Source organism: Penicillium crustosum, assembly GCF_028827405.1.
Source record: "Penicillium crustosum strain IBT 35664 chromosome Unknown utg000004l_segment0_segment0, whole genome shotgun sequence".
Taxonomy (NCBI): domain Eukaryota; kingdom Fungi; phylum Ascomycota; class Eurotiomycetes; order Eurotiales; family Aspergillaceae; genus Penicillium; species Penicillium crustosum.
In genome coordinates, this window is record NW_026623125.1 from 1,265,582 (window position 1) to 1,283,024 (window position 17,443).

At 44.2% G+C, this 17,443-nt stretch overlaps 3 protein-coding genes across 3 annotated transcripts; 2 read left to right on the top strand and 1 right to left on the bottom strand.

Moving 5' to 3' along the window:
* Window positions 1–1,208: 1,208 nt before the first annotated feature.
* N7487_009539 (uncharacterized protein) lies at window positions 1,209–3,021 on the top strand (the record flags this gene model as incomplete). Its single annotated transcript, XM_056877269.1, has 5 exons — window positions 1,209–1,250; window positions 1,324–1,397; window positions 2,060–2,172; window positions 2,356–2,398; window positions 2,916–3,021. The coding sequence occupies 5 exons, from the start codon at window positions 1,209–1,211 to the stop codon at window positions 3,019–3,021; spliced, it is 378 nt and encodes a 125-aa protein (XP_056725849.1).
* Window positions 3,022–4,369: 1,348 nt separating this feature from the next.
* N7487_009540 (uncharacterized protein) lies at window positions 4,370–4,688 on the bottom strand (the record flags this gene model as incomplete). The annotated part of the gene is made up of 2 exons (XM_056877270.1): window positions 4,370–4,501; window positions 4,590–4,688. 2 exons carry the CDS (start codon window positions 4,686–4,688, stop codon window positions 4,370–4,372), a joined length of 231 nt encoding a protein of 76 aa, XP_056725850.1.
* An 11,175-nt stretch (window positions 4,689–15,863) lies between these two features.
* N7487_009541 (succinate--CoA ligase subunit beta) lies at window positions 15,864–17,436 on the top strand (the record flags this gene model as incomplete). The annotated part of the gene is made up of 6 exons (XM_056877271.1): window positions 15,864–15,902; window positions 15,953–16,148; window positions 16,206–16,302; window positions 16,366–17,120; window positions 17,170–17,291; window positions 17,341–17,436. The coding sequence occupies 6 exons, from the start codon at window positions 15,864–15,866 to the stop codon at window positions 17,434–17,436; spliced, it is 1,305 nt and encodes a 434-aa protein (XP_056725851.1).
* Between the last annotated feature and the right edge of the window lie 7 nt (window positions 17,437–17,443).

The window sequence follows — 17,443 nt, forward strand, 5'->3', positions numbered from 1 at the left end:
GTACACCTTAGAATTAAGTTCTCTCCGCATATATCGTTCCCATGTGGCTCATACCCGAGAGCATCTTCATGATTTTATGGGGTTCTTCAACATCCCAGTTGGTACACAGGAAATGATACAGCCACTCTCCCAGCTGCCACACGAAACATACACTCCACCCTAATATGCGGTACCGCTTTCCTAATTAAAATTATGCCCATTACTTCTGGTCCTCCAAGTCTGGACCTGCACCTACGCAGTACTTCTGGTCTACATAGTGAGACGCCCGTACATCGTATGTATTGTTCACAAAAGATCCTCCATGTTCGCTTAGTCCTATATCACTTAACGTCATGTCTTGTTACTGCATTTCTGTTGGATGCCTGAGGCATCACCATGTGATAGAACCCATAGTAGATAGTACACCTGCTCTCTCTCCCCCTTTCTCTCTCCTCTCTCTGTCCAACTCAATACATACAGTCTTTTCTCTATGAGTACACTCGCACTGCATTAGGTTATGAGTCCTTTCTTTTGCTAGCTGGACCACTAGCAACTCTTTCTCTGAAGCCATTTTTATCTGGAGACTTTTGACGATCCGACCCTACTGTGGATCCACCTTGTGAGTGGTACACTCGGATCTAGCCAATAATATCTAGGAAATCCTTCGAGACCCCGCCGGCAAAAGCTCCGTTTAGCTTTACAACCCAATTATAGCCGACGTCGCGACCGGAAATGTGGGGGACACCAACCCGCAATTTCACGATATATCGGCAAACCCGATTGATCCTAATGAAGTCCTATCCTTGAACAATCCGATTCAATTCGTATAGGATGATAGTGATAGTGAGGATGAGGATAATAAGCCGTCCTATTAGGGATATGGTCTGCCAGCGATTGTAATGACTAAAATTTAGAAAGTTCGGATACTGGAGCACAATGATACCGACCCGAGTGGTTGGAAATAGGTATTAGCGTACTAGTTGATCCTATACGCCTTGGAATGGTTACTAGATAGTGACGTTCCTCGACCTCCAAAGTCGTATGCTTCATTCGAAAGATAGAAGTACTGGTCTCGCTTGGTTGTAAGCTGGATGTATAACCAAATCGATGTGATACTGTAAAATAAACTACGTAACTTGTTAAAGATGCCTAAGTATGCTGATTATCTGTACGATGAACTTACGGCTATGATATAGGGCAGTGACCGGATGTAAACGGCGTTCCTCGAGATGCGTAAGTTCGATAAGATGAAACGTTCGGACTATAACTCGGTAAGCGAGTATATCGAGGAATACTAGCGTTAGTACTATATACTTACTAGATTCAAAGCAGTACTATACCTAGTACACGGATTGTCACAAGTTCTCTAAAATCTTGAACTGGAAGTTAAGAAGGTCTAGTTTATTAGGGAGGAAGTTGTAAGTCTAGAACCTAAGAAACTTAACCTCGATAAGGTCGAGGAGTACTGGAGAGTACTATAAGTAACGGCAGATATGGAAGGTGTCACTAATACTACGTATAATAATAACAATGCCGGCCGAGGCTGAGGTAATAGAAGAGGTAGTCGTGGTAGTAACCGAGGTGGCCGAGGCGGTTATAACTAGACTTCGGCACAACCCACTCTAACCCGGACCCAACCCAACCCAACCCAACCCAAAATGGGTTTTGGGTCCATTGCTTCGACCCAACGATGGGTTTTGGGTTATAGCTCATAACCCAAAACCCATTGGGTAACCCATTGGGGCCCCAATATAGTGCAAACAAAACAAACCAAAAAATTATATGGTTGAAATTCAAAGATTTGAATATATATATATCTAGCATAGTAACTCAATTTCAAAACAAAAACAAATTTATATAAAAAGCATTTTATACTATTAAAAAAGTATATTTAAAAATGCCAAGACTTGGATTTTATGAATTTTATGAATTTTTATGCAAAAATGGGTTCAAATGGGTTATTATTGGGTTATTGGGTTTAACCCATTGGGTTTTGGGTCGGACACTCCGACCCAAAATGGGTTCTGCCGAAGTCTAGTTATAACAACGATTATAATAATAATAATACCTAACTAACCAGAGACATTAATACTATCGACGACGATACGGTAGCAACTACGAAGAAGAAGAAAAGGAAGCTTCGCAAGCAGCCTACCGATAGCAAAGATATTTATAAATACGCAAAAGAAATACGTAATGGCATATAAAAGGATAATAATACTATATACTTATTCTGCGGTTTTGGACTATATAATGTAAAGAGATATACCTACCTTAGCGACAACCTACTATTATTATAGGAGCTATTAGGTAACCTATAGGCCTATTTAAAGGCTATCTAGAAAGCCTAACGTTAAGACGGATAGAATAATATAGTCGTCGTAGCTGCCAATTCGGTTGATAGGAAGAACGATTGGTTGTTAGATACTAGTTCTAATAAGATATTAATATATAATCTCGAGGACTTTTATATGTACTAGCTAGATTACCCTAACACTGCCTATACGTATAAGGATTACTCTTAGACTGCGACATCGCCCGTCCATGGGCACTAGAAAGTGTCCACGGCCCGTGGGCCTTTTGAAATTCGACGCCCATCGCCCATCCTTATGCAAAAATAATGCAAAAATTACCCTATTCGGCGATTTTATGTACATAACTAGTTCTTGGCAGTACCCACCGTGCCAAGAGTGCCCGCATATGTCTTGGCGACGCTAAAAATGTCTCCACAAAAACGGGCGTTGTCGCAGTCTAATTACTCTAGTAATAGAGTCGTTATACTAGGCTATAGCGAAGTTATTGTAAGAACAGCCTTACTAGGACTAGATAGAAAGACGTACTTGTTTATGATAACTAGTTACTATACTCCTGGGGGATACGGTAAGCTGTTTGGTATGTAAAAGCTTCTCGAAGAGTAAGATATCTCTTATAATTAGACCTTGCCAACTCCCATGGGAGTGGTCCCATGGGAGTGCCAAGAATGGGACTAAGCAGTCCAGTCCGCTCCCATGGGACTTTGATGGGACTCCCATGGGACTGTAAACAGTGCAAACATGTAGAAAAATGTGACCTGCATAACTTATGAAGAATGCCACTGTTTTTTTGGGTATTTTAATTACTCAAAGAATAGAGATAATAATACTTTGGGCTTAGTATTAGGACAAAAATAGTAGATTTGCAGTGCTATATCTAGAGCGCAATTTCTGATAGACAGTAGAATTTGATATTTTAACAGCTGTTAAAAAATTCTATACTAATCTATCTCTATTATGTATAAGTATATAAATCATCATCTCTTCGTCGCTTGCGTTCTCTTTGGGGACGTTGTTGACTGAACGGAATCACTGGTAATTGGTGGCGTATAGAATGATCTGGCTCTGCCTCTTCTGTGGCGGTATCCATATTGTCTGGATTAACGTTATCGGCTTCATCGTCTACACTGTCTTCGCCATCTTCACCATTACTGATTGGCTCTGGCGTATAGTTAGGAAGTCCTGCCTCCCTTTGTTCGTCAATCTCTGTTCTTTCGTCTTGGTTAAGAACGGATTTAGGTTGAACAGTATCCTCAGTTTCTTCATCTCTAATATTAAACCTTGATAAACAACGGAGCATTATTAGATCTTAAATCGTCGATTTATTTAAAGAGCCCCGTCGGTAATAGCAAATATCGCGAGCAGTACTAAAGAGACGCTCAACACCTACGCCTATAGCTAGGATCGAAAATAGACTGCGCCAAAACCCGCAAACCCGCAAACCCGAAAAAACCCAACCCGCAAATGGGTCGGGTTTCGGGTCGACTTTCATAACCCGCAATGGGTTTCGGGTTTGTTTGGGTAACCCGCGCGGGTTTGCGGGTTACCCATGCGGGTTACTAAACAGTGCAAACATAGGAAGAGTCGTATCTACATAAATTATGCATTTCTTACCTGTATCTTGTTGTATTTCCTTTTCACCTCAAGGGGGTAAAAGCTCCTACAGCCCGCTCTAATTCCAATATACCACTACTATTTCTAACGGCTGTCAGAAATTACTTATGCGTGAAAAGCCACTTTGCCTATACTATTTCTGACCGCGGTCAGAGATAGTAGTAGTCTGAAGGGAGTTTTCAATGTATAGATAATTTCTGACCGCGGTTAGAGATAGCAGTAGTCTGAAGGGAGTTTTCAATGCATAGATAATTTCTGACCGCGGTCAGAAATAGCAGTAGTCGAAGGGTGCCTTAGACGTATAAACAAAACCGCCGTAGATTACTGTATTTTATTAGTATAAATCAGCATTTTTATACACTTCGCCATGGCTTAATTGGGAAAATTATGCAGCCGCGGGTTTTTGCGGGAACCCGCGCGGGTTACCCGCGCGGGTTGCGGGGCGGGTTGCGGGTTGGTCGAGTCTACCCATCGGGTTTGCGGGTTCGGGTTGCGGGTCGACTTCTCTTACCCATTCTCGGGTTTTGGCGCAGTCTAATCGAAAAGACGTCCCGTGCAAGTCCTGCGAGTGTCGGAAAGTTACGCGCATTCTCCCTCTAGAAATAGTATGGATTTGTTGCGCTCCATTCTATAGAGAGTTAGTAACGTAGTTCGTAAAATAGTAAAAGGATAGTATAAACTTACTAAGATTGAGATATCCCTTAAGTTCTTCTTTCTAACTAGTGGCTTTTGATAGTAGTAGGGGCGGTAGCTGATCCTCAGCGAGAAGGCTTGCCATTTCATCCTCTATATAATGTACCGAAGGTATCGCTGTGGGTAGTACTTCCCTTTCTGGCTGATATTTCGAATAGTCTTTAAGATGGCTATAAAGCGAAGACTTATATATATCATACTAAGAGGAAATAGTATTATTGAGCTGAACCTAACCTAACTATTCTGGGCCTTTAAAAAACTTAAGCTTATACTGGGGAGTAAGAATAGTACCTATAGCGTATAAGCTACTATAGGCTTCCTCTGTTAATTGGTAGTATACCGAAAGCTTTTCCCTTCCAGCTTTAAGAGCCGCTAGCATAGCCTTCTTCTAGGGTACCTTCTTACGACGAAGTCGGGCCTAGGATTGTTCAAAATGTATAAATAGCCGGTTATATACTATAAAAACATTGTGAATGGTTATTGTCTTAATCTTTAATAGACCGACCGTCCACTTATAGAAAGGCTTTGTGATACAGAGTAGGTAATCGATTTGGCGCTACTCCCCTTTACTAATGTAGAACTTAGGGCGCTAGTACTCTATACAATACCGCTGGAATATTGTCTGAAGGCGCTTAGTACGCTGGAGCATAAGATATATAGAATTCTACCGAGTACGGATATCTTAGATTAGAGCTAGCTTTATTCCGTCGCTCTGGAGATTCAGAAAGGCCTCCCATCGCTATAGGCTAGCATTGATGAATACAGCAAAAGCGCGAACCTATAATCATAATTAATATAAGATACCTTTATAGAGGTTAGATATATACCTTTACAAGTATATAAATAATTCCCTTCTATAGCTTTGCTTACTGAAGGATACTCCCATTTTCTTCTAACCATACGGTCGCGGTTTTATCATTCTTTAGATTGGCCTTTATCAAGCTAAGAAGATCTTTTAGACTCAGCTAAATCATATAGGCAAGGTATAGAACCCGTATAATCTCAGTAGAATCCGGGAGATCTATCTGTCGGATCGATTTATAAAGACTTTCAACTATAGTTTTGTTATTTAACGCATTATTAGTAGTAATTGCAATCACCCTATTAACGATCCTATAGTCAGAAAGAATACCGAGAAGAACCTCTGCTAAGTAAACGCCGGTATACTGGCCATAAACCGGCATAAAGCCTAGAAGTATCTTATAATATACCCAATCGATATCCACAAAATACCCTATGATCGCTATAAACGCTTATTAGAATAGTAAGGTCCAGCAGTTAAGAGCAATCGAGAGCTTTGCCCCAGTGGGGAGGTAGGAGAGTAGCTTTTACTGTTCTGCCTAGACAATCGATTAGAGTCGACGCCGCGCAGTTTTCAGTAAAAGAAGGCTTAAAGGTTATAGTAAAAGCTATACCTCTACTATAAGATCTTAGAATTCTTAGTACCGGAGGATTTGAAATAGAAGGCGAGAGTTTGCGATAAATTTTACCTAGACTCTCTCAAATCTTTGTAGATTAAAGGCCTTTCTGTAACGGGCCAGAGCCCGGCTTGGATCACGTGAGGCACGTGCCCATAACATACATAAACCCCCATCGCCAGTAGATAGTTACCTTTTCTCTAAGATTGATGTAAACAGCATGTTGGCCTAGCCTAATTGAATCAATAAAGCTTCAGCCCTTCACATACATCAATCTTCCGATTCTTATCGTTAAACCATCGGACCCCAACGGAAAAGCCCTAGAAGCGACAATCCCTAGGCATAGCAGAAGAATTACCCCTGAATCACCCCCGATTCAGCGACGAAGCACCAACAGAATACCAGTAACCATGGAACCTCAGGCTCAGCAGAGTACACCCCCACAGTGGGTGGAAGCTATAATGCAACAGATGATGAGGAATCAACAAGCCCATGGCGAAGCAATGGAGCAGTTCACTACCTCCCAACAGCGGATGGTGACTGCACAAGAGCAGCACGCGGCAACCCAGGAACGACTCTCCGCCGCACAAGGAGAGCGAATCCGCCGCCTCGAAGAGATGATAGCACAACAAGGCATCAGCAATCAAACCGATGAGATCACTAGCGAAACGGTCACGGAACAAGTACGAACCGCCACCGAAACACCGTCGAGTATCGGAGAGCCCTACCGCCGACCAAGAGCGAGACTCCCCGACCCAGTGTTATTCGCGGGAAGTGTAAATGACTGGCCTACATGGCGCATCACGATGGAAAACAAACTGGCAGTCGATGGCGAAGCTATTGGTGCCACACACGAACAATTTATGTACGTATTCTCCCGGCTAGAGAAGCTCGCCTGGAAGAACACCGGGACGTATGTGAAACACCGACGAAACGACGGCACCCCGGAAGAGCTCCTAGATTACCTAGAAAAGATCTATGGTGACCCAAACGCACAAGCACGGGCTGCCCGACGCCTTCACCAGATCAATCAATCTGAAGGTATGGCTTTCTCGAAATTCCTACCACGGCTAGAAAAGGAGTTCGCCGACGCTGGAGCACTAGAATGGCCCGACGAAGCTAAGCGACAGATCTTGCTCGGTTCCCTAAATCGAACTATGAGCAATTCGCTGATGAATCGTGGTATACCCGCCACCTTCCAAGGCTTAATCTCCCGTCTTCACGAAATTAGCACAGATATGGACGCGTTGAACATAAGTAAACCGCCCACTCGCCGCTCTACGAAATCTGTAGATGAAATGGATTGGACCCCGACGGTATCGGTAAACCGCGTCGATCCGCACGCGAATCACCGACGAATCAGTCGCGAACGCCACGAACGACCAAAGAGAGCACAATGGGTTAGTGAAGAAGAGATAAGCAGCCGCCGGGAAGAAGGCCGCTGCCTACGTTGTGGAAAGCCCGGCTGCTGGATTTCGGAGTGCCCGCTCTTACCAGCAAGACGCCCAGAGCAGAAAAACCGCGTGGCGGCAAGCAAGCCGAAAAGGAAGGAGGATCGCGACAGTAGCGAAAAGCCGCCGAAACATAAACGAACCGCCCGTATCAAGAAATCGCGAGCAGTAGTCGAGGAAGATACCGAACCTAGTTCGACAGAAGAGAGCGTACAGACCAATAGTGAGTCGGAAAACGAGTAGCTCCTGTTCTTAGCCGCGAGCAGGAGCGAAAGGGGGTCGAGAAACTAGACAGAAGCGAGGAACCACCGTTCCTAGTTGACGTTAGAGTGAATGGAATCCAGTTTGCAGAAGCACTAGTCGATCATGGCTGTCTAAGCTACGCAACAGTAAATGGAGCACTCGCTAAATCTCTCGACCTTCCGCGCATACAGATTCGTCCCCGACAGCTAGACGGAGTGGTAGCGAATCAGGGCCGAATCACCCACGTCACGTATTTCAATGCGGATATCCACGGCCACCAGAACGGTACGATCTTTGCGTATATCATTGAGGACCAGATAGACGAAATCATTCTTGGCCTCCCGTGGATCAAGGACGTCGATGGAATATACTCGCCGAACAAAGGATATATGGACATTTTCTCTAAAACCAGAGAGAAAACCAGATGCTGGAATCGAAAGAATAGGACCATCGGACCGGTCGGTACAAAAGCACTACGTGTTAACCGCGCTTCAGCCAAGTCGATTCGGCAGCTATTCGATAGCACCCCTCGACCGGATCGCCTACAGATTGGGAAAGTCACGCTAGACGATATCGACAAAGCACTACGACCTAAGAAGCATGTCGATTTGAAGGAAAAGCTACCGAAACGGTACTGGCAATGGCTGGATGTCTTTAGCCAACAGTTAGCTGATAAGCTACCACCACATCGACCTGGAATCGACCATAAGATACCACTGAATCGCGACCGAAATGGTAACGAAGAACACCCGCCTTACGGTCCACTATACGGAATGAATAAAGAGGAGCTTTTATACCTACGAAAAACGTTGACAGATCTACTGGATAAGAACTTCATCCGTGTTAGCAAGTCACCCGCAGCCGCCCCAGTACTCCTAGTGAGGAAACCGGGCGGGGGAGTTCGATTCTGTGTCGATTATAGGGGGTTAAACGACCTAAGCGTAAAAGATCGCTATCCACTACCCCTTATCCGAGAAACCCTACGGAATATGGCGAAAGCGAAGTGGTTTACGAAACTGGATATCATCGCAGCGTTTCACAAAGTACGGGTAGCACCAGGAGAGGAATGGAAGACAGCGTTTCGTACCCGATACGGCCTCTTTGAGTGGAATGTTACGCCTTTTGGCCTCACCGGAGCGCCAGCGACATTCCAACGGTTCATCAACCAAACCCTACAAGAGTACCTCGACGACTTTGTATCAGCGTATGTCGACGACATCATCATTTACTCTAGCGGTTCGATAGAGGATCACCGCCGAAAAGTACACGAAGTGCTACGGAAGCTTAAGGACGCGGGGTTGCAATGCGACATTGGAAAGTCGGAGTTCGAACAGAGCTCTGTTAAATACCTTGGATTCATTATCCGTGCAGGCGAGGGAATTCACGTGGACCCGAAGAAAGTGGAAGCAATACGTGCGTGGGAAGCCCCGAAATCAGTACGCGATGTGCGCGGATTCCTCGGATTCGCCAACTTCTATAGATCGTTTATACCCCGATTCGCTGCCTTATCGGCACCGTTGACCCGGCTCACGAAGAAGGACGTGGTGTTCCAATGGGATGAAGCTTGCCAGCAGTCCTTCACAGAACTTAAGGACCTCTTTATTAACGCCCCAATCCTAGCACACTTCGAAGAAGAAAGAGAGACGGTAGTAGAAACCGATGCATCCGGATGGGCTACGGGAGCTGTACTATCTCAACGACAAGACGACGGCCAGTTGGCCCCCTGTGCCTATATCTCGCAGAAATTGACCCCAGCAGAGTCGAACTACGAGATCCACGACAAGGAGTTGCTAGCGATCATACGCGCACTACGGGAATGGAGGCCTGAGTTGAAGATGGTCCCACGATTCACTATCGTAACAGACCATAAAAACCTACGATACTTCAACAAAGCGCAGCACCTTAGTGAACGGCAGATGAGATGGGCAGGCTTAATGGCAGAATTCGACTTCACGTTACACTATCGGCCTGGGAAGCTCGCAGTGCTTCCCGATGCACTCTCACGACGGGGCCAAGATATGCCACAGGACGCTACTGACGAACGACTATCGAATCGGTTCCGAACCCTCTTCGAAAAGGTCTCGGTTCGACTGAGCAGACCAAGACAAGCAGTCACCGATGCCTCAGAGGAAGAAGCGCGATTAGACTTCAATACCCCAGTTTCCCTCTTTGAAGAACCCGAGTTACAGGAGGAATGGAAGAAGGGCAGGGCGACAGATGGCACATATCAGCTATACTCCCAAGCTCTACAGCAGGGAGACCGCCGAATCGCCGCCGAAACGGGCGTGAAGACTAGCCTATCGGAATGTCACCTCGATGAACGAGGGCTACTATGTTTCCGCCAGCGATTATGGATCCCAGACAGCGAGCCATTACGCACAGGGATCATCCAGAAGATTCACGATTCTCATATCACCGGGCACCCAGGACGAGATGCCACATACTCGATACTATCTCGACGGTTCTTCTGGCCCGGCGCAGCCAAAGATGTACGACGATTCCTACGAAACTGTACGGTATGTGGAAGGAGCACAGTCTGGCGCGATACGAAACACGGGTTGTTAAAACCGTTACCGATTCCCCAACGAATCTGGGCCGAAATAGCAATGGATTTCATCACAGACCTACCCCCGTCGAAGGAAAACGGAGCCACGAATCTATTGGTTATAACGGATAGGTTGACAAAAGGGGTCATCTTAATTGGTATGACAGAAATCACGGCAGGACGGGTGGCGGAAGTCTTCTTAACGCATTTCTATATGCACCACGGACTCCCGCTAACGATCACGAGCGACCGAGGCTCGCAATTCGTAGGTGGGTTCTGGCGAATCGTCTGCGAGAAACTATCGATTCAGCGACGATTATCTACCGCCTTCCACCCCCAATCAGATGGAGCAACAGAGCGAGCGAACCAAGAGGTCGAACGGATCATGCGAACGTTCATTGCCTACGCTCAGGACGACTGGATGGGGCTACTACCAATAGTAGCCATCGCGATTAACAACCGAGACGCCTCCTCAACAGGTTTATCCCCGTTCTTCTTTACCCATGGGTATCATATCGACCCCCTAGGAATCGAAGACAGTAGTACGAACGCTCTCGGAACAATGATGACTCAGCCCGCACGCGCTGGCGAAACGTTCGTGAATCGACTACGAGAAGCCACCGATTGGGCACAGTCAGCGATTGCAGTAGCGCAGGAGAAGCAGCAGGAACATGCAAACCGATCTCGGCAAGCAGCACCTACCTACCATGTAGGAGATCGGGTATGGTTGAACCTACGAAACGTGCGCTCTCAGCGCCCGTCGAAGAAACTAGACTGGATTCATGCACAATACCAAGTTGAAGAGGTGCCTACGTCCCACACTGTGCGCCTCAATGTGCCTTCTGGCATACACCCAGTCTTCCACGTAGAGTTGATTCGACCTGCCGCAACGGACCCGTTTCCGTCACAAATCGTGGACGATTCGCAGCCACCCCCAGTTCTAGTCGATGGCGAGCTGGAGTACGAAGTTGAAGAAATATTGTCGACACGGGAGAAACGAGTTGGTAGGGGAATACAGACTGAGGTTCTGGTGAAATGGGTGGGATATGCAGAAACGACATGGGAGAGGTTGGATCTGGTTGAGAGCTGCTCAGCACTTGATGACTACGAACGACGATACGGGCCCGTTCCGAGGCCCTCTCGGCACCGTTTCAACGCCGACGGCGACATCATCGTGCCTATTGTGAGGATCAATCTAAAGGGGGGTACTGTAACGGGCCAGAGCCCGGCTTGGATCACGTGAGGCACGTGCCCATAACATACATAAACCCCCATCGCCAGTAGATAGTTACCTTTTCTCTAAGATTGATGTAAACAGCATGTTGGCCTAGCCTAATTGAATCAATAAAGCTTCAGCCCTTCACACTTTCGAGTAGATATACGGTTTGACTAAGAATAATATAGAAGTTAGCCTTAGATAGATTATTTATAAGACCCTAGTCTTACCGAAAGTTCAAACGATTGTTATATATCCTGTTGGGTTGAGTCCTTTTGTGCGCTAGTTTTATATACACGGCTACTTAAGTGCGTAGTTAGGGATTTCGACCTATTTAAGGTTGATAATAGGTACGATAGCACCTTTCTATATCTCCGACAGAGTGCTATTGGTTTTCTAGTTTGATAGTATGCTACCTAGTCAAACTGATCCTAAGCAGAAGATGTATATCGTGCTTCGAAGTTTACTTTATAGAGTAGAGGGTATAGATGAGCACTAGTTATATTCCTCTACTATTTAATAAACTCTGCCTTATTCTCTATAGTCCAGAGAACCCAGAACTTTTAATTTCGTAGACCGATTCGACGAAGACTAGGTGGAAGAGGTGTTGATTCAATTTCGGACTAAACGACTGAGGATAGTAGTACGCTATAAATCGGCTGCTAGCTAATCGAATGGTCTGGTATAAGGGGTTCATCTATTAAATTAAGATTATAGAGTGAAGATGGTGGAGGTATCCCAATTTGCGAGGAGGCAATCTGGGACGAAGGGCTAGCCTCAGTATAAAGATCGTATTGAGACATAATATTCCAATAATTATTATATTGTAGAGGACTAGGGTAAAGAGGGGAGGGACTTAGGAGTATAATAAGGATAGAATAATCTTGACTTACCTCTCAAAAATCTTCTGATTAACGATCGTATCTATCCTCTATATCTTGAGTACTCTATAGTAGGCCGAGTAATAACTAGCGCGAAGATAGATTATAAGATAGTAAGACCTTCTATTTACAGCTCCCCGATTGGTTAAGTAAGCTTTATAATAGTGGGGGTCCCACGGGTGTCCTATAGGAGTCCCGCGGGAGTCCCGTGGGAGTCCTATAGGAGTCCTATTAAGTTAGGGGTATAGTCAGTTTTGAGGGTTAACCCGATCCCCTAGTATTTTGATGGAATTTCTTATATAAAGGCTTCTAAAGCTCAATTTTCTGACCCCAGTCAAAAAACTGACAGTCGTATCAAATTATTATATCTTCTACTGCTATTTTTCTAACCTCGGTCAGAAAATTGATAGTCGTATCAAGTTATTGTATAAAGGCTTCTAAAGCTTATTTTTCTGACCTCGGTCAGAAAATTGGCAGTAGTATCAAATCATTATACTTCTAAACCTACTATATACTAATGCTACTACTATATACATATAATTAAATTACTTAAAAATATAAAGAAAAAATATATAAATAATGTAGGTCACGAGGTTAAGGAATTCTACTTAGTTACTAAAAAGGCCTTAAGGCCCGTAGGCAGTGCCCACCCGCCCGTCTATAGGCGATGTCGCAGTCCAGACATTGATTTCTATACCAATAATATGATATTAAGAGTAGTTTTGAAATAAAAGGATGAAATAAAGACCTATCTATAGTATCTAATGCTGTAAAAAAAAAGGATTTATTATATTTTGGTATAATTTTTAATATATGTAGAGCTTAGTTGAAACTGGAGAGTATAGCATGTATGTGAATATATATATCTCTACTGACTGACTATGATACTAAGTCAACAACTTCTTCTTGATCTCCTACACCTAATTTTACATATTTGAGCTTAATTTTGCTTGAATATAATATTTAAATATATGGCTGAGATATTCATCTTCTATTTTTAATAGTATGCCATATAAAAAAGTTAGATTGCTACAAACTTGAAGTGAGAATGTTGATACACCTGTAAAAAACAGTATTTTATCTGCTGAGTTAGCATTTTTGTGCAACCAAAATAGGAAATGCTTGGCAAAAATATGTATGCCATGGGACCATATGGGAGTCCCATCACTCCCATGGGACTCCCATGGGACCACTATGGTAATGGGACCAAAATTTTGGCTAGTCCCATGGGAGTGATGGGACCAGGATATGGGACCAAAATTTTTCTAGTCCCATGGGAGTTGGCAAGGTCTATCTGCGATAGCTGATATATCTATATTAAAGATTAATATTAACGAGCTATTTCTCTACAATAGGAAGCCCCTATATATAAAGGACGTTGACCTGCTATCTACGTATAAATAAGTATAGAAGAGCCCTTTCTGGCCTCAATAGCTAGACGCTATACAGAGACAACTAGATAATCTCGTGGCTAAAGATATATAGAGTCTGATTCTTAAGCTACTAAAGGCTAAGATACTACTAGGTTAATAGCGATTTACTATCAAGTCTAATACCAGAGACGAAGTCTATAAATTTAAAGTACGATAGGTCGTATATAGAAATTTCTAAGATAAGAACGACGGGGAAATATATACTCCTATCGTCGCCGAGTATATAATTAAGATCGTTTTCATACTAATTGCAGTATATAGTCTGAAATAGAGATAGGTTGACTTTACCGCCGTATATCTTAACGTATCGCGAGAATATATAGAGACAGTCTATATAAGACAACCTATAGGTTTTGAGTATACAGATATATAAGGAGATAAGAACTAATAGGTATATATACTCAATTAAGCGCTCTTCGGGTTACGTGACTCTGCTTTCCTATAGAACGAAGAGATAGACTGTAAACTACGTTAGATTAGCTTTCGTCCGCTAGACGATAATCCCTGCGTTTATATCAAAGGCAAAGGTATAGGGTTGACTATCATAATAATCTATATAGATGACTTTATTATTATAGCGCCTACTGATAAAGAGATTGAGAACGTCGTTAACGAGCTCCGTTAATACTACGATCTGAAGGATCTTAGTGAACCGAAGCAGTATCTGAACTGCGCGCTATATAGGGATTATAACAGACGTACGATCACTATATTATAGAAGGCCTACGTATAGAAGATACTATAGACAGCTTAAGCCTCTGGCTGGAAGGATATACTATTACTAGTAGTATAGAGAGAAACACCAGCTGACGCAACTAACGTACTGGATAACGAAGTATTTGATCAATATCAATCTATCGTGGGTATATTAAACTGGCTGGCAGTCAAAACCCGACCAGATATACGATTCGCAGTGATACGTTTACAATACCGACTGGCAAACCCCACTCTTACTGACTTCGACGCAATGTAACATATGGTGAAATATCTAAGGAGACGACCGGATATCGGAATTGTACTGGGTCGAACTGACGAGCTTCGCTTTTACGTATATACAGATGCTTTATATACGGACTGGGAGGATAGTAAATCGACAGAAGGATATGTCTGGTACCTCGCCGGATCACCAGTTATATGGTCTACGAAGAAGCAGACAATTACGGCTAATTCGACGACAGTTACAGAATAGTGTGCACTGGATCAACCTTACCGAGACGCAATGTGGTTGAGCAAAATTGTATATTCATTCATACTTCCGGAGCAGCGTCCGACGGAGATCTATATTGATAACATCAATTCTCAATTGCTGATCTCGAAGAAAGGAGGAAAATCGGCGAACAGATGGCTCAATTTACGTTACTTCTTTGTCAAGGATGCAATGGCACAAGGACACGTTGAGATTCATCGTGTGGACACTAAGAGAAATGCCGCAGACGGGTTTACTAAGGCTCTGGCAAAAGACCAATTCGAGGTTTTTACTGAGCTAATTGGCATATGCTAAAATCCACAGGAATTTGCAGAGTTTTACTATGTACGCCGGAATTGGAGACTTTGATAGAGGGACTATGCAGGATTCTATGAGGGGGATGTTGGATGCCTGAGGCATCACCATGTGATAGAACCCATAGTAGATAGTACACCTGCTCTCTCTCCCCCTTTCTCTCTCCTCTCTCTGTCCAACTCAATACATACAGTCTTTTCTCTATGAGTACACTCGCACTGTATTAATTTCTCTTCCTATTGTCTAGTATATGTTGTCCACCCTTGGCCATGTCATCGTTCTTGCGTTCGCCTTCGACCTCGACCCATATCAGTCAAGAACTCAATGAATCAAACCAATCATATAATAGTGTTCGTAGCCTTATTTTAATTCGGCACAAGATGTCGTATTTCCACTAAAAATTTACTCCACAAATCATCACGAGGTCGAGAAATGCTCATATCAAATAAACTTTCGGAAACTCAACCCAAGGAACCAAAACATATTGATGTCATCCCCCAAACCAACAGCTATGAATCTAACCTCAGACTGTCGTTCAGATTTGACATCCTAACATGAAATATATATATAACCCACGATGATTACCTGGCGTTCCATCACGCGCACCTGCCAACGGGTTTGTAGAATCCTGTGGTGATCTTGAATAATATACTAACTATCGTGCAGCATCATGCGCCCATCAGTGCGCAAGTACGGCGGTTAAATCTGCTTGAACACCACTCGCACAAACTACTGAAAGACGTGAGATATCTGTTCATGCACGGCACCATCAATGCTAATACAACCCAGTTCAAACTGCCAGTTCCACCGGGATTCCTAGTCGCAACCCCAGAGCAAGCCAAGGAAGTTGTTTCCGTGATAAGTAAGTCCACGCCATCCTCTCTAACCTCCGTTTCTACCGAAACTAATACCGCACCAGATGCACCATCAATGATAAAAGCCCAAGTACTCGCGGGTGGCCGTGGCAAAGGGAAATTTAACAGTGACGGGAAGAGTGGTGTCAGACTGGCCAGCTCGTGAGTTCCTGTCCAAAAATCTAAATCCCTAACTCAGGGAAACCCCAAATCTAACACACCCAGACCAAGCGAAGCCTTCAAAGATGCCACCAACATGCTCGGGTACTACTTAACAACAGCGCAAACCCCAAAGGATGGACTCCGCGTCGACAATCTCTACATCTACAAAGCCGTATCCATCGCACAGGAATTCTACTTCGCAATGACATTCGACCGACAGCACAACTCACCAGTACTACTGATCTCCTCGTCGGGCGGAACCAACATCGAATCGAACGTAGACAAAATGCACAAACTTTGGTTCAAACTTTCGACCGGTATCACCGACGAGATAGACGCGTATATCCAAGCCGAACTCGGATTCTCGGATACTGAGATGAAGGATATACACCGGATCGTGGTGCAGATGGTGAAATTGTTCAAGGAGAAAGATGCGACGCTGCTTGAGTTGAATCCGCTGGTGCGCACGGAGGAGGGAGAGTTTATTTGTGTGGATGCGAAGTTCGAATTTGATAACTCGGCACGGTATAGACAGAAGGGGATTTTTTCGTTGGAGGAACGATCGCCGGAAAAGGAGGAGGAGGATCAGTTGGCAGAATTAGGGCTTTCTTATGTGCGACTTGATGGGAATATTGGAAATATTGTTAATGGCGCTGGGTTGGCGATGGCGACTAATGATCTTATTAGTTTGTATGGAGGAAAATGTGCCAACTTTTTGGATGTTGGGGGTGCGGCGACCAAGGAGGCTTTGGGGAAGGCTTTTGAGATTTTGCAGAGGGACGAGAGGGTTAAGGGAATCTTGATTAATATTTATGGTGGTGAGTATACACCCAAACAAAGGGAAGTAAAATAGCTGATCAGTGATAGGGATCGTGCGATGTGATATGATTGCCGAGGCGATTATTGCCGCTGCTGCTGAGATGGGTGGTTTCAAATGTCCCGTTGTGGTTCGGTTGCAGGGCACTAATTCCGAAAAAGGACTGAAGTTGGTTAGTAAACTTGACGATTTGTGACACTGTGGGCTAACTCCAACTGTAGATCGAACAATCGGGGTTGAAAAACTTGATTGTAGAAGGCGAGTTTGAGAAAGCTGCTCGAATGATTGTGAAGGAAACATCGGGTACTGAAGTTTAACAAATTG